Raw genomic sequence first — 27,910 nt, 5'->3', positions numbered from 1 at the left:
GGGAAGGCATGGAAACAACCTAAATGTCTTTCTACAGATAAATGGATAAAGATGATGTGGTACATATACACCAGGGAATATTATTCACCCATGAGAGAGAAGGAAGTCCTGCCATTTGTGACATGGATAAACCTTGATGGCATAATGCTAAGTGAAATAAATCAGACAAAGACAAATACTATACCTCATTTACATTGGGCTGGCCAAAAAGTTCGTTCCGGTTTTTCTGTAACTGCGAAACCTGAACGAACTTTTTGGCCAACCCATAAGAGGAATCTTAAAAATTCAAAATCATAGAAACCTATCATAGAATGTTGGTTGGCAGGGGCTGAGGACTGGGGGGAATGAGATATTGACCAAATGGCATAAACTTCCAGTTATAAGATGAATAAGTTCTGGGGATCTAATGTACAACATGGTGACTACAGTTAACCCACACTTTATTGTACACTTAAAAGCTGCTAAGAGAGTAGATCTTAATAGTTATCACACGCACACAATAAGGTCACTATGTGAAGTGATGGATGTGTTAACTAGCCTTATTGTGGCAACCATTTCACAATGTATAGGTGTATCGAATCATCACAGTTATATACTTTAAATTTATACAATGTTATATGACATCATCTCAATAAAGCTGGATAAAAAATAAAAATGGAATGGTGTATATATCTACACTGCTATTATCTGTATCATTGCTCTTCAAAGTAGGCTGTCTTCAAATTGCTACTTATCCATCAGACACAAGGTATAAAGTCCCTGCCAGAACACAAACTCACTACTAGCTTCTTGAGAAAGTCTTCCTGTGAAAAACTGGCAGCTGAACTAACACAGTATTTCATGATGTAGACGATTAACATTCAGCAGATTATTAGCATGGATAGTTAACAAGCATTTCACAGACTGGCACTGGTCCATGGACCTCGAGTAGCACTGATCAATATTTTTATACATCACCCCTTAGATTTTGGCTTCCTTTCCCACACTACTGAGACCAACTTCTTCAACAACAGTGAATTCTTTTGCATTCTCCTTGATCTTCTGCAGAAAATGCCGATCTCTTGAAACCCTTTAATTTTGGCACTTTGATTAAAATGTACATGGTAGTTATCTTTATATATCTTTGACTTTTCCTTTTTTTGTCCCCTTGGCCATCTTTTCATTCTCTTTCTGCCACCTGACTAAAGGCATCCTTTAGGTCCTAACCACAGACGTTTTTTTCTGCTCTCTCTTTTCCCTCTTGATGTGCAATCTCATATGTTACCAAGATCTGTCTCAACCTTCACCTCTTGTGCAGAAGCTGAGTGTTGATGTTTTCTGTACCAAGCACAAACTTTTCTGCATATAGTAGATGCTCAGTAAATCTCTATGGAATTGAGAAAGTAGTGAATTATGTGCATCATTTGGCACTAATGTCAGCTATAGAGTTAATCTGTTCTGACCACATTAAGAAGTAATAAAGAAGCACATTGATTTGTGAAGTAGTAATAGTTACTGTGTTAAAAAAGTTAAATAAAATTAAATATTAAATATTAAGCAAAACCTAAGAAAATTAAAATGGAAACGTTTAAAAATACGAAAAATAAAAAATGTTAAAGGTTAGTTATTTCATAGTTGCATACAGTGAATTAAAATTATCATGAGAAAAAGAATATGACAGGGATAAAATGGTCCTAATATTGGATTTTTGCCTTTTCCTATTGCCAGGAGTTCTGCATTCCAAAATTCAATCAAATGTAGTGAAAATAGATAACTACAACCTGAAAATAAATTATTTCCTTGATGGTTTTGCTATCAAAACTCAAACAAAAAAGGAAATGTACATTTTAAAAGCATCATATATCTGAATCACTTTCCGGTATTCTTCGTAATCTGCCCAGTAGAATCTGCCCATTGGTCTTTTTAAACTTCTTTAAGAGTTCTACCCCCACTCCGCAGGTTCTTGACAATAGCTTCAATACTGGTAAAACCTCAGCCTTTAGCCATAGTTTTTAATTCCTAACAGACATTGCTCTACTTTTTAATTATTTCTATAAACAAATATGATAACATTGAATGTTAAAACAAGTATTCATTTGATGGAAAACAATAATCAGTTTACCATATAATGCATAAGTCAAATGCACTATGAAAATGATACTCTGGTGCCTCTGTGATTGATACATAAAATGCAGAAGCTGGGGAAAGGAAAGAACACAGCAGTGTGCAAATTTGCAAGAATTACCAAGGCTGCTGTTTCAGCATAAACACCCAATAACCACAGAACTCAGTAGTATTCATTTGGCCTCAAGCAAAGTAATTAATCACAGGACAGGTCAGTGTAAAACTGACTATGGAAAATATTGAACATCATGGGATTTAATTTTAGTGGTATTCAGGTACCAATTTAAGAAACTGTAGAGTAATGCTTTGCTTTTTAAGGCAGCAGTAGATATTTATTATGCTCACAGTACCCATCAAAAAGATAAACTAAAACTAATTACTATATGTACTGAAGGATTTGAGGGTTATTTTACTATTATTCCTATTCTTTTTTTTCTGAAAAGGAGGTTAGTTTTGAATCACTCCCAGCTAATGTTTAATTTTTGAGGACTGTACTAATCAGCTTGTGACAACAGTCCTATGGATCAAAAGAGTGAACCTCATTACAGCATCAAGCCCAGCAACTGCTCAGAAGGTTCCCAGAAGAAAGCGGTGGCAGAGGTGACTGAACAAAAGACAAAAACGGACTATTCAGAGTCCTTTAATATTTACATAGATAGCATTTGACAGTATTTCATGTACATTTATTTTTATTCTTAATTTTATTTGTTTAAGCAAAAATATAGTTTATTGGGAGCTCACAAAATCAATGAAGGCTCAGGAACAGGCAGGGAAAAAAGGCAGGAGGCTGCAGGCTTGGCGGCTGGAAGCAAATAACTGTCAATGGTATGTTGCTGTATATCCTCAATGTGATGAACACAGTATGTCTTACATATGATTTCTGAACATCAGAAATGTTCACCAAGAGTCTCTAAAACCACCAAATAAGAGACAGCCTGAACCCAACAATGATCTCACTTATATGTTTACTGTCAGCAGTGCTACTACCTTCAAGTCTGTAAGAAACCTGCTTAAGAAATAAGATGAACTAATGGGTAAAACAGACAGTACATGTAATGGGTATTCGAGGAGGAGATTGGGAAGGCCCCACGCATGTGACACAGCAGGAAATTGTTCCAGCCAGATGCAGCAGGGGAGAATGAATACTGAGGGTCTGTGGGCCTCCAGGCACTGCACTTGGCGCAGGGCATGCAAAGGACCAGAAAAGAAAAAAAGGCACTGGCTCCGCCCCTCAAGAGCCTTCCACACTTGCTCCCTCGATGGTACTGATTCCTTCAAAATGCCTTGCGGCTGCCCTTTTCCCAGCTCCATCCACACCTCCGGTCTGCAGTGAGGGTGAGCACCCGCTTGCTCCCACCGGCCAGGAGCTCACTCATTCTTTTTTTTTTTAAAGAAGATGTTGGGGGTAGGAGTTTATTTATTTATTTATTTTTGGCTGTGTTGGGTCTTCGTTTCTGTGCGAGGGCTTTCTCTAGTTGTGGCAAGCGGGGGCCACTCTTCATCACAGTGCGTGGGCCTCTCACTATCACGGCCTCTCTTGTTGTGGAGCACAGGCTCCAGACGCGCAGGCTCAGTAGCTGTGGCTCACAGGCCCAGTCGCTCCGTGGCATGTGGGATCTTCCCAGACCAGGGCTCGAACCCGTGTCCCCTGCATTGGCAGGCAGACTCTCAACCACTGCGCCACCAGGGAAGCCCCTCACTCATTCCTCTCCCTCACCATCCACGCAGCGTCCTGTGTATTCTACCTACTACTACCCGCCCAATCTCCCTCCCCCTCACCACTCCTCACACACATCCTGTCTCTCCAGCCTCAGGTCAGGCCTCCATCAGCTCTTACTTGACTGCTTCCATGCCCCTAATGTGAATTATTTAACATCAATCTCCATTTCTTTATTTTTGAAACGGAGATGATGATGGTGATACTTAATAGTAATACCATCTGTCTTACAGATTTCTTTAGAAAATGAAATGAACTGATACACATAGAGTGGTTAGAGTGTCTGTAGCACAGTAAATACTCAATTAGTGGTAGTTATTATTGATTGAGAGTGTCAGAGAGAGGAAGAGGTATAAAAACAAGGTTCAAGACCTCCGACACCAGCCAAACTGTTAATATAATTACACTACACTATAGTTATTTGTTCACTTGTCTGTATCTCCTACCAGACTATAAATTCATTCTGCATCTAGAAAACAGTAGGTATGTAACAAATGCTTACTGAGGTTTTTTTAAAACATTTATTTGTAACTATATATTATATACTCATTTAATAGCCTTTAATGCAATTTTAATCAAATAGTGACTGGAGAGTATGATTATAAAAATACAGGGAACACAGATTTTTTTTTATTATCATGGGCTTTATCCTCTTTTCTCAAAACTAAAAATTACATAGGCAGAGCACACTCAGGCTCTAGTGGAAAGTGATGGTCAAATATTTAACTCTCCAAAATGTCATATTTGAATCACTTTGTCATCGCATATGCAAAGCTATGTGAGACAGTCAAGACATCTGCTTCCTTGGTCAGAAAGTACAGGCATTCATGGAGATTGAAGCTGGAGACAGCAAATGGTAAACAACAGCCTCCAGAAGCTACAGGGTGGCCCACTGCCCAGGGCTGCCACAGGGAAAAGGGTAAGAGGCTGACTCATCCCATTTCTCACATACACTCCAGATCATAAGGCCTCTAATTCCTCCTGCTACCTCTGGTTTAATACTTCCTCATTCAATTCTGCTCAACAGTACTCTGACGGACTTCACTAGTCCTCAGCTAGTCAGTCACTTTCAGAGAAGTCACTGGTGAAAGGGACTGCAACACATGACACATCTTCAATTCCTTTTTTTTTTTTTATACAGCAAGTTCTTATTAGTCATCAATTTTATACACATCAGTGTATAATCTTCAATTCATCAGTGTCAATCTTGAATTCCTTTTTAAAAAAAGTTTCCATGGGGCTTCCCTGGTGGTGCAGTGGTTGAGAGTCCTCCTGCCAATGCAGTGGACACGGGTTCGTGCCCTGATCTGGGAAGATCCCACATGCCGCAGAGCGGCTGGGCCTGTGAGCCATGGTCGCTGAGCCTGTGCGTCCGGAGCCCGTGCTCCACAACGGGAGGGGCCACAACAGTGAGAGGCCTGCGTACCGCAAAAAAAAAAAAAAAAAAAAAAGTTTCCAGCTTTATTGAGATATAATTAACACAACACACTGTGTAAGTTTAAGGCATACAATGTGATGACTTGGTACACATATATATTGTGAAATGATTACCACAATAAGATTAGTTACACATCCGTCACTTTATACAGTTATCTTTTCTTGTGTGTATGTACTAAGAACTTCTAAGAACTACTCTTTTAGAAACTTTCAAGTCTACAGTACAGTATTATTTACTACAGTCACCCTGCTGCACATTAGATTCCCTAGAACTTTCTCATCTTATAACTGGAAGTTTATGCCCTTTGCCAACATCTCCCCATTTCAACTACTCCCCAGCCCCTGGCAACCACCATTCTATTCTCTGTTTCTGTAAGTAAGATCATACAATATTTGTCTTTGTCTGACTTATTTCACTTAGCATAATGTTCTCATGGTTCATCCATGTTGTTGCAGATGGCAGGATTTCCTTCTTTCTCATGCGTAAATAATATTCCGTTACACACACACACACACCACGTATTCTTTATCCATTCATCCATGGACAGACACTTGGGTTGTTTCCATATCTCGGCTATTATGAATACTGTTTCAATGAGCATGGGAGTGCAGATGTCTCTTTAAGATCCTGATTTCATTTCCTTTTTTATATGCCCAGATATGGGATTGCTGGATCATATGGTAGTTCTAGTTTTAATTTTTTGAGAAACCATAATGTTTTCCATAGTGGCTACACCAATTCACATTCCCACCAACATTGTATAAGGGTTCCCTTTTCTCTGCATCCTCACCAACATTTTTTATCTCTTGTCTTGGTAATAGCCATCCTAGTAGGTGTGAGGTGATTTCTCATTGTGGTTTTCCCTGATGGTAATGTTGAGCATGCCCATATGCCTGCTGGCCAGTTGTATATCTTCTTTGGAAAAATGTCTGTTAATATCCTTTGCCTATTTTTTAATCACAGTATGTGGGTTTTTGCTATTAAGTTTTATGAGCTCCTTACATATTTTGGATATTAATTCATTATCAGATATATGGTTTGCAAATATCTTCTCCTATTCTGTAGGTTGCTCTTTCATTTTGTTGATCTTTAATTCCGTGAGTGAGACAAGCTACAGTTATAATGCTTCAGAAAAGAGGGACCTTGCATATGAATTTAGAGAGGTGGCAGAGGGTGGACAGCATAAGGCTTTGTGGAAGACTTCACACTTGTTGGCTGGGATAAACCTTGGAAGATGGACAAGGTAGACAAAGAGGTGAGTAGGAGGTTAAGGTAGAAGGAATGGTCATTAGCAAGGCTGAGAGGTGGAAAGGCCCTCAGGTGGAAGAGAGTGTTTGGAGAACAGTTATGGCTGCAAGATCAAATGAACAGATGGGAGAACACAGATGAGGATGAATGATAATGACACAGCATGAAGGCACACTCCGGGGGTCTGGCAGAAAGGCCTTGAGGAGCTCTGGGGGACCTGAGCAGGGGGGTGAAAGTTCACCACACAGTCATCTGTGCGATGGTTGGTCAAGGGACAACCAGAGGAGGAGAAAGTTAAGTGGCTACTAGAATGTTCTAAGCAAGAAGGAAGGGGGTATCAGATTCAGAAAATATCAAGATGGGAAAGGATGAATCCAAAACGCTATTCTGACCCATCAAAAGGTGAGGGAGTCTGCAACCAGGTGAGCCTAAAGATGAGCAGTCTTCTCTTCCCACAAAGGGCCAGACAGCATGACCACGGATCCCACGTTAGCCCAAGGAGAGAAACAGATAATGCTTACTGAAGGTGTGACGTGTATCAGATACAGCACTTAGTGCATTATGTACCTTATCTCAATCTAATCTCTGAATCAACCTATTCTGAGAGTTATGCTCTATGATCACCAATTTACAGATGAAAAAACATAGGTTTACAGAAGTCAAATGACTTGCCTATGCTCAAAGAATAAATAGTGAAGAGGGTGAATAACCCAACAGATATTAATTAGAATAGCATCCACTATTTGTCAGGGACTGTGGGAAACAATAGCAAACAGGGAGATATGGTCCCTCCCACTGTATTCAAACTCAGATCTGACGCTTAGCTCTTCCCTTTCTTCCTTCCACCACTGCTTTACTCTTATAAAAGAAGCCCCTGGTCTAACACAATTATAGCTTTTGACTAACGCCATATTGTGCTGATATTAAGACTAAATTTAATTTTTTTAAAATCATTATTACTTGGCTGAAGAATGGGTTTTAACCCTTTCATTTAAAATGCTGATGATCACAGGAATCCACAGTACTTTGTGCTCAACTGTTCGTTATTCATATGTTAAGCAAGAAAAGCTGATACCATCTCTCCGATCAATGTAAAGGAACAGTTTACACAAAACTTGTGCCATCCACAATTATTTTAGCTTCAAAATAATCTGCCAGATATCACAATACAGAGTACAAACATCTATTTAGGTCAGACTACCTAATTAATTTGAACAGATCACACTAGAAAGAAAAATCCATGAATAATTTGCATATTTTATATGCAGGATGTTAAAAAATTGAAATACACATGGAATTCTCTGAGAATTAGAAAACATTTCTTCATTCATACTTACTAAGCCTGAGGCAACATTCTAAGTGTTGTGAGAGATACAGAAATTACTCAGGATACTGTTTCTAGGTGTTTCAGTGTGGTAGAGTGTAAGACACAAGGAAGCCAGACATAATTCTAGTTTAAGGCATGGGTCTCTTGCACTTCTGCATGTATTATGAGTGAGGCACTGACTGTCCTTGTTCTGAACTCTCATTTCAGGGATGTTTCTATAGCAAATGGCCTTGATGACAGAGTGATATCTCCCTTCAGAGCAAAGAGCAGTTCTGTTTACTCAGAGATAGAATGTTTCTTTGCAGAGCAAAGGGTAGGCATGCTTACTGTCCAGTATAATAATGTTTTCTTCCAGAGCAAAGGACAGACGTGTTTCCTACGCATTATAAAAGATTCAGGTTCCCTAAGCTCAATGATCCTCAATGATCCAACCCACTTTGTGTGACTTAAGAGTTTCATGTCTTCTAGCAGCATCTCTGAACCAGTGATAGACTAACTTGCTGGTTTCCAACTTGGATAAATCACAAATCTTTGACAGTTCTTGACAGTGGTAGGTTACAAAAATGGCAACAAATTCTTCCCCTGCCTGCATCCATGCCCTTTGGTATCCTCACTGACACTGACTCAGCCTGGGCACGTGACTTGTTTGACCAATGGGACATTAGTAAACAGGACACAAACAGGAGCTTGAAAAGCACCTGTGCATTGAAGATAGCCCTCTTGCTGTTTTTAGAATTTAGCTGTCATGTGAAAAAGCCCAGGCTAGCCTGTTTGTGAGAAATACATGCCCAGTGTCCCCTACAACTCCAGCCATAAGCCTACCAATCACCAGACAGGTAAACAAAGCCAACTCAGATCATCCAGTCTCCAGGCAACTCTCCAGTTAACCGCTGACGTAAGAATGTGTCCAGCATAGATCAGAGAAACTGGCAGACCAGAGGAGCTACCATCCAGCTTCTAAGTTTTGGGGTGGTTTGTTATGACAAAAGCTAACAAAAGATACAGGGTATACGGCAAAAACAACGTCCAGTATAGTGACTATATTACAAGCTCCATAGGGTTCAGTCTACGTCTGGTTAAATATTATAACTCCAGTATTTATCACAACGCCTAGAAAAGAGATAAGTGCCAAGAGTTCCAACTTTGTCTTGGTTTCTCCATCTGAACAATCAATACACAAGTCACTGAAATTTCACCTCACAAGCAGGTCATGAGATTGAAGGGACTGCATATGAATCCAGCAGGGCACATGGTTCAGTGGAAAAAGCACAACTTGGTACTCAAGGAGACAGGTGCTCTGGTGTGTGAAAATCAGCTCTCCTACTTAATATCTGGCAGTCCTTGGGCAAGTTATTTAAACATATTGCACTTCAGTTTCCTTATCTACAGAACGGGAATAATAAAGCTTTCTTCACAGGCTTTATAACACCAGTATTTTAAAGGAGGCACTCTGTGCACGACCTATCAGAGTATGAGGGGCATTGTGGTAAAAGAGGTGAATAACTTGGAATAGCTTCAAACATCGTTAAATGCCAGCAGCAAATAAAATGCTCTTCAGTGCTCACATGTATGCATTCACTTGCACATTCTCTCTCTCATATACACACATGCACAAAATCAAACCCCAAATTAAATTCAAAATCCAACCCACAGAGACCTAGGAGGAGAGAAGCCAAGCACCAAGAGGTCTATATTATGGTCCACAAGAAGAAAAAACTTGTATTTTATAATGTGCACATGTTATATATAACAACCCAAAGTATGTTGTTTCAAAAGCCCTCCAAATAATATAAGCTTTCTGGAAGATTAATCCCTGACAATGTGCGAGTGCATAAAATGTACATTATATTGATGAAACTAGAAGGTCACTTTACAGATACTCCACTTCATTTCTGCAGCTTAGAATTATGTAAATCCCTACTTTTAATTTTAGATAGATATTTTAAGTAATTACCTCTTTTTTTTTTTTCTTTTTTGCAGTACACGGGCCTCTCACTGTTGTGGCCTCTCCCGTTGCGGAGCACAGGCTCCGGACATGCAGGCTCAGCAGCCATGGCTCACGGGCCCAGCTGCTCCGCGGCATGTGGGATCTTCCCAGATTGGGGCACAAACCCGTGTCCCCTGCATCGGCAGGCGGACTCTCAACCACTGCGCCACCAGGGAAGCCCTGTAATTACCACTTTATCTTCTACATTACCAGGTTTCATCACATTTAAAACTTTTTTTAATCTTTATTTTACGATTTGGCATCTTTGAAAATTCTCTTTAACTGCTAGTCAGCAATTGAGTACAGTTGATATTGTCTCTTAAACATCAAAATACAAGGTGACTATTGAAAATTTCCAAATCAAACCAAAAAATTGCCCCAGGCTGGATTTGGTTTCTGTATCATTTGAGACTTTGGTAAGAGAAAGTTTTTTTAATTCACAATTAAATTTATATTCTAATTTATATAGAGATTGTATACTATTATGTTTTGAATTTCTTACCTAATCACTAGTTAACTGAAATAACATTGAAAAAATTAAATAAGAATTAAATCATGTATATTCAGAAATTAATACTTCAAAAAAATCTGCTTATTAATTGTCACAATTTTCTTTCTTATATCCATATAAGGGGTAGAATGGAATGCTGGTTAAGACTCAGACATGGATTTCAATTGTAGATCTGCCACTTCGGAACTGTGTGACTTATTACTTAACCTCTGAGTTACCTCAAATTACCTAATCTTTGAGATTCAGTTTCCTTACATGTAAAATGGTGATTTTTATAGCATGTGCATGTGTTTATAAAATGGATTGCTGTGAGGATTAAATGAGATATGTATATAAAGTCCTCTGTCCATGACCTGAATCGTAGGAAATACTAAATTAAATTAAATTTAGCTAAAACCATACTATACACTCACCTTCAAAAAACAACAAACACATCATCACATATCATTAGCCACTGGAAATCAAACTCCAAAGTTCTACTTAACAAGACAACGTCTTCAGCTAAACAGGCACCTGCGCGTCAACCATAAATATCCTTTAGGTCAATTCCATCTCTGTCCCTGGAGCAGAGACTTGGAAAGCTCCAGGACAAGAACTTCCATAGAAAATAAAAAATTAGAAACACTACATATATTTAGAGACCTTTTAAGAAATAAATTGTCTTACAGATTGTCCTTCTGATCCTGAAACCAGAAACATCCTGTCCTCAGCCTGCACCCCCATTATGGTGCACTACAATGCCACGCTTTCTTTTGGTGGTAGAGTGTCAAACGCCCCTCAGCTCAGATGCAAAGGAGAGCTCTGCTCTCCACTGGAGGGACATCCAGGTGTCCAGCCCAGGGAGGATCCCAATGGGGCCCCAATCTCAGTCTGACCAGGAAAACCCCCCAACATTCACAACTCTGGGGACGATTATCTAATTGGCTGATGATTGTGTGACAGTTCAGGTAAACTGTCATCCTCTGTTTATTAATATCTTAAGAGAAACAAATAAACAAACAAACTACCTTGACTTACCCGGAAGTAGTCGCTGCAGGCTGCTAGGACTGCCTTGTGAGCGTGGAATTTCTGTTCCTCAGCAATCAGGGTGACATCGCAGAGGATGCCGTCACTTCTCTGCTGATTCAGCGCTGCCAGGACGCTATCAGTGTGAGATTCTGAGTGGCAGAGCCTCTGGCCTGTCAGCATTTCTTGAATACTGCGAGGAGGAGAGTGAAGAGAGCAATCCAGTTAGTGTTGTTCCTCTCATTAGCCCAGCCGCCCCCAGGCTCCCTCCCTCCTTCAAGAGCAACTCAGGGAGTGTGGATTCCAGTGTCTGTAGTCCTCATTGTCTTTTTCTCCACCATCCTCTTGCTTTCTTTTTCTCTAATTCTCTCTCTTCCGCCCCCCAACAGGATTTCTTTCTCCTTCCTACTGGTCCCTCTCTTTGAGAATTTGTGTTTGTTGTGTGTCCATCTGTGTCTGTGTATTGGCCCATGTCTGCAGGCCTGTGAGCCTCTGCTTCTGGGCCCCTGTCCCCTCAGTATGTATACATCTCTGAGTGCAAAGCTTTTTCTGGATGTGTGTCTAGATGTGTGTAAATATGTGTGCAAATCCTTCCACTCTGGGACCCCCTCCCTAGCTCTCTGATTCCTTTTCTAGCTTTGTACCACCTGTGTGGGGTTAGCACAAGCTCAGAACTTGCCATGCACTGCTCTAGCACAGAACCCACTGCATGGCTCACCAGAGAAGAATTTACTCAGTCTCCCCACAAGACACAATACTCCATTAATAAATAAAATGAAACTGAGCAGATGTTAGTTAGAGGAAAAAAAGGCTACCAGTGACCATTTCATGTAAAAGGCCATTAATTAAACCATAGTGGCTTATTATTAAACTTAGGAAATTATGCACCACCAGGAGAACATCAAAAGAGATCCATTGTAAAGAAAAAATTTAAGGCTGAAAGTAAAATATATCTATCTTATTAGCCTGCAATATCTTGTGTCATCTTCATATTAGACTTATGAATGACTGTGCAATCTATTTTCTGCTCTATTTTGTGAAATTACTAAACTTACCCATTGTGAAACTTATCCCTTCACTCCCTACCCCAACCTAAAATATTCATCCCATATCCTTTCAAAACTCCTGGGTGAAACACCAGATCTTCCTATAATAATGTAGAAGTAATGCTATAAACACCAAATGCAAGCGGAATTTGTGGATAGTTATGAACAATTCCAGCTGAGATACATGAAAATCTCCACGGCACTCTAGAATCTCAGAACCGACACTGGACTAAAATGAGTGAGCTGCACCAGTCGTAAGTTACTCCCAGAATGAGAGCAAGGGCCATCAAGCTCTATTTCTGGCCTGCGACTCTTCTTGAAACCGAGTAAGGTTGCCATAAGGATGAACGAGCACTGTCTCTCCCGTCCTGATAACTCGACATCCGGTTCCTTCCTCTGAATGTGAAAGAGCCTCTCAGGAGAGCCCGGGAGTCGCCACCAGCCGAGTCTGCACGGTTGTGCCGCCAGTTGGCTGGTAAATTACGGTTCAGCATAAATCACCTTAAAGTAAACCAAATGCTTCCCGGGAAATGCCAGAGTGCAGCCAGTAAGCTTTATCGGACACTTTCGACTGGGGAGCCTCAAAAATGTCAGAACTATTGAAAGAAAAAATAAATTTGACAGGAGATGATGATATAGTAAGTTCTCGTGGGAAGGTGGGAGGATTATTTTCAGTTGAAATGCAGCAGTGAGTTTTGAAATGGTTACTGTCATCGAATATTCATCTAGCAGCTCTAGCTACAGGCAGACTTTTAAAGTCAGTAATTGAAAACCACACTCAGAAGCATAAATAACACACAAATTGCTAGGCAAAGGCTAGAATGGAGATTAATTAGCATAGCTCAAAGAAATGAGGGAATAGAATAGTAATAGAAATATTATCTCAGCTAAGTAAGCTTTAGGATAGTCTTTGAAAAATCCTTCCTAAAAGGATGACATTTTTATATATTTTACAAACACAAAGCCCTTACTATGTTCCATGAATTATTCTTAGCGATATACAATTATCAATTCATTTAATCTTCATAACAACATTATGAGGCAGGTACTAATATCTCCATTTCACAGATAAGAAACCTGATGGTGCAAGATTAGGCATTTTGAGAACCTATTACCATGAACATAATAATGTAATTTGTCCTCCTGCTTAAAATATAAAAGAAACAGAGACTTCCCCGGCGGCCCAGCAGTTAAGACTCTACACTTCCAATGCAGGGGACACAGATTCGACCCCTGGTCAGGGAACTAAGATCCCACATGCCGCGTGGCCAAAAAAATTTTAAACATAAAAAATAAAAAATAAATAAAAGAAACAAACAAAACCTGAAACAAAACCAAAAAATGATAATCTGTAAAGAAGATCTCAAAAATCTATGCTGGGGGAGAAAAAATCACAAAGTCCATATTAATTTTATATTTAGATTGTGCATAGTTAATCTCAAAATCAAAGTTACCTTTGAAAAATAATACACATTGATATAACATGAGATAGTGATAGGAAATGTTTGAAATCATGCTTCAAAAACATTTATCTTTGCACTGACTAAGATAAGTTTGGGGAGAGAAAATAGATTTTACTTATACGTTTATTTAAAACTCTCATAACTTTTCTCCCTTTTAATATCACCTTAAATGCTACATAAATGTATTTTGAAATTTCATTTGTAGTGGAACAGAAGAATACATTAAAATAATTGCTTATAATGTTTCCTTACTCATTTCCCAAATATAGAGCCACAATTCATGTCCTTATTATTAAGACTGAATCAGTATTTGCATTTCAGATATCTATAGACAGCGAATAAATCTTGCCAGGGAAAGAGCAGCTGTAAACTGAAATTTGGCAAAGAATAAAGGGCTCAGCTCTGAAACAATTGTGATGATGCACAATTTCACAGTATCATTCAGTTGGGCTTGAAATATTCAAGCTTAAAGAAAACAGCATGCTAAATATTTAAGGCAACACTTGGCACAAGATTCCAAATATTTTGGAACCAATATGTTAGGACTCCTTAAAAGCAGAAACAAATACTCCAACATTTGGCAAGGAATAAAGGCTTATTAATCAACAGGCCATTACTGTATTCTGAAACTTCCCACTCAACTCTCAGATGTAAATCTGCAAAAAGTGTTAAGGCACAAGTGGTCACAGAACACAGCTGGAAAGCCATAGGCCAATGTGATAAAGCCAATAATTATAAACCAGGGAGGAGGTGATTCAAAGACTATCATGAACCATGTCTAAATTAGAATGGGAAGCAGACACATCCTTGCATACGGCTCCCTTGGCATCAAAATTATACAAATTAGCAATCTAAACCTCCCACCTTAGAGCAATGTCCCTCCATTATTTAGGAAACGAAGAAGAAAGGAAAAGTATATTCCTAAAACTTCCTAAATTACCAAGAAAACAAACAAACAAAAAACTCCATACAACAGGAGTCACATTTCCCGAGGGTATACAGATTTGTATGTCATCCTAATATTGGGAAAGGTCTTCCATGGAAGCAATAATGCCACCTCAAAATTCACAAGTGGGTGCAAGAGGGTGACCTGGCTTCCTCAAGACAACCCCAATACCCTTTCCTCTGTGGAATTCCTTAGAACTGCACTGTCCAGTATAATAGCCACTAGCTACATGTGGCTATGGTGAACTTAAAATGTGTGTAGTCCAAATTGAGCTGTGCTGTAAGTGGAAAATGTACACTGGATGTCAAGGACATACTGTGAAATAAAAGAATGCAAAAGTATCTCATTAATATTTTTATATTGATTACATGCTGATAATATTGGGGGTATATTGGGTTAAATAGAATATATTGTTAAAATTCATTTTACCTGTTTCTTTTTACTTTTTAAAAAATGTGTCTCCTTGAAAAGTTTAAATTATATATATATTTCGCACTATGGTTCTACGAGACAGTCTAAAAGTTCCCTGGGGATGTGTTCCTCATTTCTTTCCACCTGAACTCTAGAAGGGTTTCAGGTACCCCATCAGGTTGCCAATTAGCCTGGCTGTTCCTGAATCTCACAGGACCCAGCTCCTGCCAGGTACAACATGGGAAGTCCCAGACTCCTTGAGCAAGAAACTGCTTTTTAGTGATGCCACAGAGCAACCATCTGATTGGCCAAATGTCAGCATCCAGTAACAGGGAGATAAATAAATGAGGTCTCAAGAACAGGACTATTCATGACTTCAAATCTTTAACTTTCATTCTGGAATTGACGGTAAAAACTAAAAAGTCAAATGCAGAGCATAATGTTCATAACATGGTACAGCTCACTCACAGTGAAGCACTGTGTTAGTGCAAATCACTATTTCAAGTTCATAGTGAAGATTTTTGATCACAGAAATCTCTCAGATTCTCATTTTTTATAGCATAAATTTTGACTGAGTTCAGTCAGTTTGCAAGACATGAATTCCAAAACAGCTGTCTGGTTTTTAAACATCTGTATTTCAAATGTAAAAATTCAAGTCAATTTCTATATCAATGTTTACTTAGTATTTAGATATACAAAATATATGCAGGTAGTTTTCAAGTAAGGTCACCAATAAGGTATTATATACTTATGTATCAAACACAGTCAAGTAGCATAGAGATCCTCATTGCTTAAATAGATTACACAAAAAAGAAAAGGACTGGGCAAAAAACCTGATAGTACTAGGATTATGCATGATTATCTCAGTTCAGTCTATTGATAAACTGTGCCCTAATCACTTCAATTCCACAGTCAAAATATTTTAATACAAATTAAATACATTAATATTGAAACAATCTTATTTATTTAAGCAGACAGGCTGTGAAAAAAAACCCAGCATGGGGGCTTCCCTAGTGGCACAGTGGTTGAGAGTCCGCCTGCCGATGCAGGGGACACGGGTTCGTGCCCCAGTCCGGGAAGATGACACATGCCGCAGAGCGGCTGGGCCCATGAGCCATGGCCGCTGAGCCTGCGCGTCTGGAGCCTGTGCTCCGCAACGGGAGAGGCCACAACAGTGAGAGGCCCATGTACAGCAAAAAAAAAAAAAAAAAAAAAAAAAACCCAGCATGGAACTTAATTTTATTTTTTATAGAACACTTTGTAATTTGTAAATACCTTAAAATTAATGCTAGCAATTAATAACAATGGACAAAATAATAAGCAAAGAAAATACACTATGCTTAGCGAATGACCAAGAAATAATGAAGACTATGCAAGTTAATTACAAATGGATACTTAAGGAAAGGAACTTAAATATAAATGGATAGTCTTGTTGCATTCCTTCCTTCCTTCATTCACTCAAACATTTATTCATCCTGTGCCAGGTATTGGACCAGACACTGGAGATAAAATGGTAAACAAACCAAACTCTGTAGCAGCCCTCACAGAACCCTCAGTTTAGCAAGGTAGTTACACTTTAATAAAATAATCTGGCCTCCCTGAAGAAGTAATGCTGGAGCTGCAGGCTGAAGGATGAGAACAAGTTACCATGGCAAAATGGGGACAGCAGAGTTTTCCAGGTAGGGTAACAGCAAATGCGCTGATCCTGTGGCAGTGGGGGGCATGGACCTAACACACAGTCCACAGAATGTTCAGGGCTGGGACCCTGAGGACAGGCGCCGGCGTGGTACAGGACCTGGAGCTCAGAAAGAGGTCTTGGCTAGAGGTGTAAAACTCATGTGGATAGAGAGAATGACGGAAGCACAGCTGTGTCTCCAGAACACAGCTGAGAGACAACCAATAGTCAAAGGCTGCTGAGAAGAAAGATAGGATTCAAAACATAGAAGCGGGGCTGGGCTCAGCTGTGGGAAAGGACTGCCTTTTGAGTAGCAGGAGGGAAGGAATATTAAAACTTTGGGCATTTTTTGGCTTGTTGAATCGAAAGATTCAGTGGAACCAATCTCCACTGGACAACGAAGCCATGGAAACACAGTATTTGGGTTCATCTGGGCTGGGATTTTGTCAGGCAAATGGATCAAAAATGCAGAGAGCTAGGGAAATTAAGGATTTAAAAGAGTGATAGATTCTAAACTGGCTAAGAATGGAAATAAGGGAAGGAAAGTGTTGATGGATTGGTAGAAAGTGGCCGGGCCAGTTGCTTTACAATGTTGTGCTAGTTTCTACCATACAGCAAAGTGAATCAGCTATACGTATATATATATCCCTTCGTTTTTGGATTTCCTTCCCATTTAGTTCACCACAGAGCACTGAGTAGAGTTCCCTGTGCTATACAGTAGGTTCTCATTAGTTATTTATTTTATACATAGTATCAATAGTGTATATATATATCAATCTCAACCTCCCAATTATAAAGCAACTACACACCAATAAAAATTAATTAAAAAAATAAACAATAAGACCCTACTGTATAGCATGGTGTACTCTACTCAATACTCTGTAATAACCTTTGTGGGAAAAGAATCTGAAAAAGAATGAATATACATATATATATGTATAACTGAATCACTTTGCTGTATACCTGAAACTAACACAATATTTTAAATCAACTATACTCCAAAAAAATTTAATAAAAAGAAAAGAAACGAAAGAAAGTGGCCAGGCCAGTAATGAGACATTGCCATGAGGTCAAAGTACAACCACTGTGGAGGTAGGTAAATCAGGAAGCTAGAAGGAGAGGAGGTCCTGCTGAGAATAAAGTGGCTGATGCAGTAGTTTCGGAAATAGAGCAACTACTGCAGATGCATGATCCACGGCGTGACCATGAGAGTAGGTGGTTCAGTGAGGAAGGTCAGAAGCAGGTTGAAGATCCAAGGCCACAAAGTCGGGCAGATCCTCCAGGCAAACACTGAGGGCACTGGGAAATCGTAAAGGATCTGTGGTGAGAAGGAAGACCGTCAGCCGCATGTCAAATGCTCAGTGAATGCGGGGAGATGGCCCTGCGAACAGTGGAGAGGAAGAAGGGATGGAGAGAGCTGAAGAGCACCACCTTCAGAAGAGCCCGTCTTTGCTGTCGTTTTGTTGTCGACATCTTCTCAAACAACCGGTATGAGGAGTAATGACCTAGAAGCAAAACTATGTCCCAGCGTGACAACAATCTCTCCACCCATCCCTAAAATACGTGAGATTTGAGGAAATAAGGCCACCACTTGAGAAGGCTACAAAGAAGTGGTGCCTCAGAAGAAGACAGGTCTCAGTGAAAGCAGGAGGTGCTTGGAGTTTTTCAGGGTGAGGAAGATGACACAGCACAGCACATGTATGTTCCTGGTGCAACAGTTCCACGTGGCACAGGGGAAGTTTGAAAAGTGCGCAAGGGGGTGCCTGTGCCCCAGCAGAGAAGGAAAGTCCATCGCAGAGATGATGGTGCTACGGAGGACAGATGGCGGTGGGATCAGAGATGATCAGTGAAAGCAAAGATGGCAGATCTAAAGTAAAAAATCATTTGGAGAAGAATGCACATGGATTCTATTAGCCAAAAATAAATCACTTGGCTTAGCTGGTGGCAGACAGATACCATGGTCTCTACGCGCTATTCTGGCTGGATGCCAGATCCAGAGCAGGATTTCCCAACCTCAGTGAAACGGACATTCTGACATTTTTCGCTATGGTCACTATCCTGTACATTGTTAAGATGCTGACCAGGATCCCTGGCCTCTACCCACTAGATGCCAATAGCACCCTCGATCCTGGTGACAATCAAAAATGATGCCAGATATTACACAATGTACCCTGAGGGCAAAATATCCCCCACTGAGAGTCACCCATCTAGAGCAACACTCACTTGGGGAGCACAGAGGCACTAAACTGGCTGTAGCAATGCCTCCGTTTCTGAACACACTTTTGGAACTAGTCATCTCTAATAGCTTCAGAGTCATGGCAGAAAGCTGGTCTCATTATTTCATAGACATACTCAATTCTTAGTATTTAAAAAGAAGGCATTTCCCAGGCTTATCACCTCTCTCATTCTTTGCTTTGAGGATCCCTTTGACGGTTTCCTCGAGGATGATGAAGACTTGCCTCCACTGAGAATATTCAAAGGAATACCCTGCATTTTCTTATTGACTGCCCCCTCAGTTCTGGGAATGTGCCAGGCTCCTTCCTGCCTGAGGGCATTTCCCCATGTCTTTCCCACCCTTCAAATCTCAGGTCATAGAGCACTGCTTCAGGAAGGTACTACCTCATTCTATCAATCTTTCAAAGCACTTTCACAATTATATTTGTGTTGTTACTGGTGTGATTTGTTTAATATCTGTTTCCTCCATAGAATATATATTTCATGAGAGCAGGAACCTTATTTGTTTTATTCACTGCTGGATCCTCTGCACAAATAAATATCTGTTAAATAAGTACTAAAGTAAAATCTTATGAGTATTTTAAGAATACATATTAGTCACCCTAAAGTGATTGCTTTAAAGGGGACAATAATCATATATATGTATAGTTTTCTGATTATTTTTTAAATCATATACCTTTAGAGACATCTACCTTTTGTTTGAGGGAGGTTAGCATCCTAAATAAGAAAAAGATAAAAAATAGTATCAGGGCTTCCCTGGTGGCGCAGTGGTTGAGAGTCCGCCTGCCGATGCGCAGGACACGAGTTCGTGCCCCGGTCTGGGAAGATCCCACATGCCGCGGAGCGGCTGGGCCTGTGAGCCATGGCCGCTGAGCCTGCGCGTCCGGAGCCTGTGCTCCGCAACGGGAGAGGCCACAACAGTGAGAGGCCCGCGTACCGCAAAAAAAATAAATAGTATCAAAGAATCCTTAAACATACCTAAGTTTGGCCAGTAATTATATCTCAGGGGTTAGCCCCTGTGCTACCATACTAAACTCACACACACACTCTCAGACTGGTTTGCTTAATTCTTCAAATACACATTGAGCCCCTCCCTGTGCTTGGTCCTAGAATGTGCGGTGTGAGGATTTCAAGTCACACATGTCTCGCTACACAAGCAAAGACGTATCCTACAGTACCAACCTGAGGAAGCGTTCAGATGGCATTCTCCAGCTGGGTTCCTCAGGGTCTCAGCCTTAGAAATTTGCAGAGGAGTCGGCAAGCATTACAGCTGAATAAAAAAAAACAAGAAAGAAAAGCACAGTGAGCTAAATGCAAAAAAGCACACTCTGGGCCTTAATGATGCTAATGCTTTAGAATGCTAAGGAGGCACCTTGGAGGGTTTTATCATCGAGATATAACAATCTGACTGAAAGCTCTTATAATAGGCAATGGTTTGGAATGCTTCTAAATTTTAAAGTTTTTTCACCTTACTGGAACTTCAGCGACTAAGAAGTCAAAATGTATTTGAGAACCAAAAATAGCTAAAGTAAGAGTTACAGTAAAAATTAAAACATCAGACAGCCAAAGGGAAAAATTAAGATTTGATAAAATACTGCTACGATTTGTGTCAAAGAATGTTTTGCCTATGTTCTCTTCTAGGAGTTTTACTGTGCCATATCTTATATTTAAGTCTTTAAGCCATTTTGAGTTTATTTTTGTGTATGGTGTGAGGGAGTGTTCTAACTTCATTGATTTACATGTGGCTGTCCAGCTTTCCCAACAGCAGTTACTGTAGAAATAAAAATAAACAAATGGGACCTAATCAAACAAGCTTTTGCACAGCAAAGGAAACCATAAATAAAACAAAAAGACAACCTGCAGACTGGGAGAAAATATTTGCAAGCAATGTGACCAACAAGGGCTTAATTTCCAAAATACACAAACAGCTCATGCAGCTCAGTATCAAAAAAACAAACAACCTAATCAAAAAATGAGAAGATCTTAATAGACCTTTCTTCAAAGAAGACATACAGATGGTCAACAAGCATATGAAAAGATGCTTGACATTGCTAATTATTAGAGAAATGCAAATCAAAACTACAATGAGGTATCTATCACCTCACACTGGACAGAACAGCCATCATCAAAAAGTCTACAAATAATAAATGCTGGAGAGGATGTGGAGAAAAGGGAACCCTCCTACACTGTTGATGGGAATGTAAATTGGTGCAGCCACTATACAAAACTGCATGGAGGTTCCTTAAAAAACTAAAAATAGAGCTGCCATTTGATCCAGCAATCCCACTCCTGGGCATATATCCAGAAAAGAGAAAGACTCTAATTCGAAAAGATACATGCACACCAATGTTCATAACAGCATTATTTACAGTAGCCAAGACATGAAAGCAACCTAAGTGTCCATCAACAGAGGAATGGATAAAGAAGATGCAGTATATATATACAATGGAATATTTCTCAGCCATAAAAAAGAATGAAATGTTGCCATTTGCAGCAACATGGATGGACCTAGAGATTATCATACTAAGTGAAGTAAGTCAGACAGAGGAAGACAAATATTTTATGATATCACTTATATGTGGAATCTAAAAAAATAATACAAATGAACTTATTTACAAAACAGATTCACAGACATAGAAAACAAACTATGATTACCAAAGGGAAAGGAGGGAGGGATAAATCAGTATGCGATTAACAGATACACACTACTATTGATATATATAAAATACATAAACAACAAGGATTTACTGTATAGCACAGGGAACTTATATTCAATATCTTGTAATAACCTATAATGGAAAAGAATCTGAAAAAGAATATAAACATAATCTATCTATCTATATATATATAAAACATTGAATCACTTTGCTGTATACCTGGAACTATCACAATATTATAAATCAATTAACTATCTTTCAATTTTTAAAAACTGATAAAATAAAGTTGCAGAGGCTAAGCCACAAATATTAGTTGACTTGTCCTTTAGTGAAGTTAAAATCAACTACGTCTTGGGCATCTACAGAAAGACGATTTTCTATTCAAGGAGTGAATTTCTGAAAAATAGATAGAAAAATAACATATAGAAAGGATGAAAATTATAAGGAAATGGAAAACAGATTTTTACAGGAGCTTTAGGATTAGCATAATTGGAAACATGTAATTGGATGAAGTTGTCAGGCTTGAAATCACTCCTTGGCTATACATTCATTCAATCTCACAGTCCGCACCCCAGCCTTTGTTTTCAATCATTGTTGTAACTCTAAACAGAGAAGTAAATTATTTGAAAAGTCTGGGATGTGCTCCATGACTATGCTTTACAACTCTCATTAGAAGGTCTAGCTCCCATTTTCTAACACACCCAAGCAGCAAAATTAATTCCAATTTGGATAATATTAAACAGGCTCTCTTCTAAGTTTCATTTTGAAAAGCAATACAGTGTAAAAACACTTATGAAAAGAATGTGTAAAGCTGTGCCTATTTCTGCTGATTTGTATAAAAGAGAGACCCATGATTTCCAATCTAACTAATATATAGTATTTGTTACATTGTATCCAAACCCTCATACTATAGTAATTCACATAGATATATCATAATTTGCTGAGAATTCCACTGTTACCGAACAGATTGTTTCAAACATTTTTCATACATTTATACTTATTTCTTGCTTTCTTTTTTTAATTACTGAAAATAGTATTATCTATACTTTCATTTATTTCTAATTTAAGTTTTGACAAATCTAAAAATGAGCATCGTTTTCAATTGATCCATTACAACTGGCAGTAAAAAGGATCAGAATAATTCAAGGCACATTGTTTCATTAGCTAAGAGACTTTCTTAGCAACCTACCACTGCTACAGATTCCTTTCAGAAACTAGGTTATAAATTCCAGGCTCTTATTGCCTAACACAAACACTAACAGAGATGGACACTTGAGCATTAAGATAGCATAAGAATATTTATTACTACAGAGAGGTGAAAAAAACCTTAATCTTTTGGAAAGTCTAATATTTTTAAATGCTCCCAATAACTAGGTGAATGTAGAATAAGAATCCTAAAAGTTAAAATAATCCAAAATTAAAGGACACTTTTACCTTGATATTTTTCAGACATTCCAAACATGACAATTAAAAATCTTAAGATAAATTCCCTTATTGTTTGGAGATCAACTCACTAAATTAGCTCTCCTCAGAAACTATCTAATTATAATCTGCTCCATTCTACAATGTTTAGTGAAATGAACACCATTTTAAAGGTGAGTTAAAATGAGTTAAAGGATGACTCAACCCCTGAATATTACTGTTATTTATTATTTACTATTTTTACTACATATTATTTACAACTTACTACATATATTTTATATAAATTGTATCACTGGATTATAACTTTCTTTTTGTATAAATAACATTTGTTTTTACATTTTGTTTATTAATTCTATTTTATATTTTAAGTTTCCCTTACATGAAGCATGTCTTCTAGCCAGCCAGACCTCTTTATCCTCTTGTCTTCCTGCACTTTTTCCTGTGCCTGGGATGTGGGTTCCTTCTTAACTCAAGGCTCTTACCTTTTCCCACGAGCCCAGGGAAATCCAGGCCAGCCTCCTGCCTTTCCCCTCCTTGGAATCCAGAAATGGATTCAGCGCTGGGCCAATTTGGTGGGGCCATAGGAAGCAGAATAGTAGGAAAAAAGGGCTAGAGTTGCTCTCCAAGCATGTAGCTCTTAGGGCTGCTCACACCCCATTAGAGATATAATGACATGTAGCACAAGCCCTAAGGGTAGTGCTATGTGGGGTTGGGAGCCTATGAGGTGGCTCTTTTTCTACTGAATTGAGAGTGATCACCTTCAAGGTCCCTTTGTGACCATCTACAATTTTCTGAGCCTGTTGGCACCATGGAATCAAATCATCATATGATGAATTATATTCATCTCAGCCCCCCACACCCATGGCCCTAAAACTATCAAGGCAACACATTCCCTTCCACCAAATTAGCCTTTGTGATCACCTGTGCAAAGAGCATGCAACTCTGCTCTGTCTGCTTCCACTCAGGGCACAATGCTCCTCCCAGCCTTGCCTCACTATAAGGACCAGCACTCCTGAGGTCTCAGATCTGCTCCCTTGGCCCACCTGTTCCCTAACCAGGGTCCACACGTGTCCCCTCAAGTCCTGGGCATCCATCATTCAGCCCCAGATCAAATGAAATCCCTGAGGACTAACCATCACCATCAATGTTGCACAATTAGGGCAGAATTCGATATAGCTTGGTCAAAAATACCTCCAAAATTGTGGAGATTTTTTTTTCACTGATTCATGAGATAAATCTTTCTTGAAGAACTACTTTATGCAAGACCTGGAGCTGGGTTCCTAGGATACAGTAATTGATACATGAGTTTTTCCTTTCACAGGGCTTGTAGGGGGCCACAGTGGACAGCAAGGAGTGGCTTGAGAGTATTTTAGCCTTCACAATCATCATTCATCTCTCTCAAAGCAATCCCAAGTAAGCATGCAGCCCAGAGCACAGCGTGATCTGCTATGCAAACACAGCCTCAAGACCAGCTCCTAGCCCTTCCCTTCTAAACAAAAGGCTGCCCTTCAGTCCCATCCTGGCCCACTGCCAGTGCCTGTAGAATTCATTCTTTAATCATAATTGTGATAAGTGCAAGGGGCTCTAAGCACAGCTTCCTCATCTTAAAAATAGTAATACCCACCTCATAGAGTTGTTGTGAGGATTTAACAAATTGGAATTCTCAGAAGGTGCCTGTCACATGGTGTTAGTTGTTATTATTGTTGTTGTTTTAGTACTATTTATGATTTATTATCGTTTTACATAGGAGGAAACTTGGCCCATCCTGTGTGATCAGAAAAGGGGCTTCCTTGAGGATGTGACATCTGAGCGGATCTCTGAAAGATAATTATCAACTGGGTAAGGGGTGGGGAAAGGGATTCTGGGAGGCATCCTGGGCAGAGCCAACAGCCCGGGCAAAGGTCCTAAAGCAGAAAGAAGCAGGGCCTATCAGAGGCCACAGGGCAGATCACACAAGCAGTGTTAAGAATACTGCTTGGTCATTATCCTGACACTAGTGGGAATCCACTGAAGGTTTTAAAGCAAGAGACTTGCACAATGCAGTCTGCATTTAGAAAGATCACTCTGGTCGTAGTTTGGAAGCTATTGCAAAGGTAGAAGAGTTCCCAAAGGAATAAAAGGCAACCTTGGACTTCCCTGGTGGCACAGTGCTTAAGAATCCACTTGCCAATGCAGGGGACGTGGGTTCAAGCCCTGGTCCTGGAAGATCCCACATGCCACAGAGCAACTAAGCCTGTGCGTCATAACTACTGAGCCTGTGCTCCAGAACCCGCGAGACACAACTACTGAAGCCCGCGCACCTAGAGCCCATGCTCCGCAACAAGAGAAGCCACCGCAGTGAGAAGCCCACGCACCACAACGAAGAGTAGCCCCCGCTCACCGCAACTAGAGAAAGCCCGCGTGCAGCAACAAAGACCCAATGCAGCCAAAAATAAATATTAAAAAAAAAAAAGGCAACCTTGTACTCTTTGGCCCATTGTACAAGGGTAATCACCAGGTCACACAATCAACCTCTCCCCAACAGCAAAACCTCTCTGGTTTTTTGTCTGAGGGATGGCATCTACTTTCCCTCATCAGACATTTATCCTGACCAACCGTGCCAAGTACTTTTCTCCTGGGCCTTGTACCTGGCTGGCACTAACTCACTGGTTGGCTGAAATCAAATCCCCTGTTCAAATGGGCTCAACTCTCCCTTTCAGGGCTTGGTAAGTTTAGTGCTGGCGTCTAAGGAGAAACCTTAAGGTGGGGAGAAGGAGAGACCAAGTGTGAGATTTACCTGGCTTACTCGACCCTGACCAGTGTCCACACATGCATGAACTTGGTACTGTGAAAGAGTGAACACCTGTTCTTGTACCTGCCCAACCTCCCACAAGGCTCTGTTGGTATCGAGCACCTCCCACCACCCAGCCTTAGCTGATGGGTCTAAGAGTCCCGGTAGAACCCAAGCTGAGCCAATCAGAGCTCTTCTCTGGGATTTGGAATTAGAACCACCAGTCTCCAGATCAGTTGTGCTGCTCACTTGCAAGTAGGAAACAATACAGGAACTGACAGAGATGCTCCTTTTATACTAATCCTATCGTCATTAAAATTTTTATATTTTGTTAATCATCTCTGAAATATTACATTAAAATATTATTTATCTTGATCATCTAATTTTTTGATGCCCTCTTAAATTTTGCACCTCACTCCGGTCTCAATTCTGTCTTCCGTCATGTGGATTAGGAAACCAAGAAAACAATTCTGCAGGAAAGAAACAGCAAAAGAAGCAAGTGTACAGAGAAAAAGTTACAGGCAAGAGATGGAAAGAGAGGACATTCTCGATTTTCCATGCATTCTTGCCTCCGGGAGTACATGAAACAACCTAGATTTTTATAATAAATTCCTTGTTTTATTTAGGCTAACTCAGCTGAGGGTTAAAAGATTCCCAAGAAATTCAATTAGCGTCCTACCTAAGATTTTGTTTGTGAAGAAACGGGGGTGGGCGGCTCTGCTGCTTTAAAAACACACAGAGATGCACATATTCGCTTATTATGAGCTTATCTGAAAACTTAACCACCGTTTAAACTTTAAATCTTGCTTCTATGAGAAAATGCACTCCAAGAACTCCCCCGAAAACAAGGGTTTAGATAACTAATGTTCACATTTCGATGACATTTCATGCTGTTTCCCCTACATTCTTTAAAAGGCCAAGCTCCTGGAGACTCAATTTTAACTGCTTTTTTACACAAATTCATTAAGAAGAGGCAAAATAAAAGGTTTATGCCTGTGGCTTAGTGGTCAACCACCAAATATACAAAATATTATTTTCGTAAACAGAGAATTTACTGACTTCACTAAATATCATTCAAAGGCAAGAAATATATTTATTAAAATAGTTAAGAAAACGTATGTTAAAATTTTAAGTATCTTTTGATCAGCGTTTTAGCTCAGCTTAATGAACTCGAGAAGGGAGTAGGGGATTTTCCTCTGCAGCATAACTACTATAAAAGAACAAGGTAGGTAGAATTCTTTCTATTTATCAGAGTAGAGTTTGGCTGTGGTACTTCTCAAAAGATGTAATGTCCCCCCAAAAGACTGGTAACACAAATATCAGTCTTTGTGGTTAAAAAAACATAAAATAAAACAAATATTTTATGAAATGGAGCCATGTTCACATATCAACTTGCTGTCATGATAGGTGGCCCACCCTGAGCCACCCACTCTGGGCTAGTTACTTACCTTTGTCAAGTCTTTTTTTTTCACTTTCTAAATATACAGATAATAGCACCTCCTCACAGAGCTGTACGATACATGGAACATACCTAGCTCAAAGACTGATACATCACAGGCTCTCAGTAAACATGAATGTGTCTCCTTTTATTATACGTACAAATATGAATCACACAGTGATTTGCTTAGGTGACAGGTATGTAGGTGAATTTTTACTTTTGTGTCATTTTTTTTGCTAATGTAGTTCACACGCTAAGTACTAATTTTTTTTTTTTAATGCCAAAAACATCAGCAACCCTCCCAGGACTGTTCTCAGTGCAATGATTCAGGCCCCTACTCTAAGCCCTCCAGCTGAAGCTTGCACTCACCTCAGGAAACACAGCAAACATTTCTCAAAACTATAGCAATTCTTTTGCATAACTGAAATTATTCACTGGCCTCACACTGAGGAAATGCTTGTTAGTGGAATTCCCTCTTTCACCGGTGAGTTTCTTTTCAAATATAACCTGT

At 39.6% G+C, this 27,910-nt stretch overlaps 1 protein-coding gene across 7 annotated transcripts in view; it reads right to left on the bottom strand.

Annotated features, from left to right (window-relative positions):
- KLHL32 (kelch like family member 32) overlaps positions 1 to 27,910 on the bottom strand; it is a 230,157-nt gene that overhangs the window by 165,312 nt on the left and 36,935 nt on the right. For all 7 annotated transcript variants that reach the window (XM_060283355.1, XM_060283356.1, XM_060283354.1 and 4 more), the window contains 2 exons: positions 20,295 to 20,382; positions 11,349 to 11,529 (listed from right to left, as the gene is read on the bottom strand). In XM_060283355.1, the coding sequence (XP_060139338.1) occupies positions 11,349 to 11,529; positions 20,295 to 20,317 (204 nt within the window). In that variant the 5' untranslated portion in view covers positions 20,318 to 20,382. The remainder of the gene's footprint in view (positions 1 to 11,348; positions 11,530 to 20,294; positions 20,383 to 27,910) is intronic.

This window comes from Globicephala melas, chromosome 14 (genome assembly GCF_963455315.2).
Source record: "Globicephala melas chromosome 14, mGloMel1.2, whole genome shotgun sequence".
NCBI lineage: Eukaryota > Metazoa > Chordata > Mammalia > Artiodactyla > Delphinidae > Globicephala > Globicephala melas.
The sequence above is the reverse complement of the archived record's forward strand: the minus strand, read 5'-3'. Positions and strand labels throughout refer to the sequence as shown.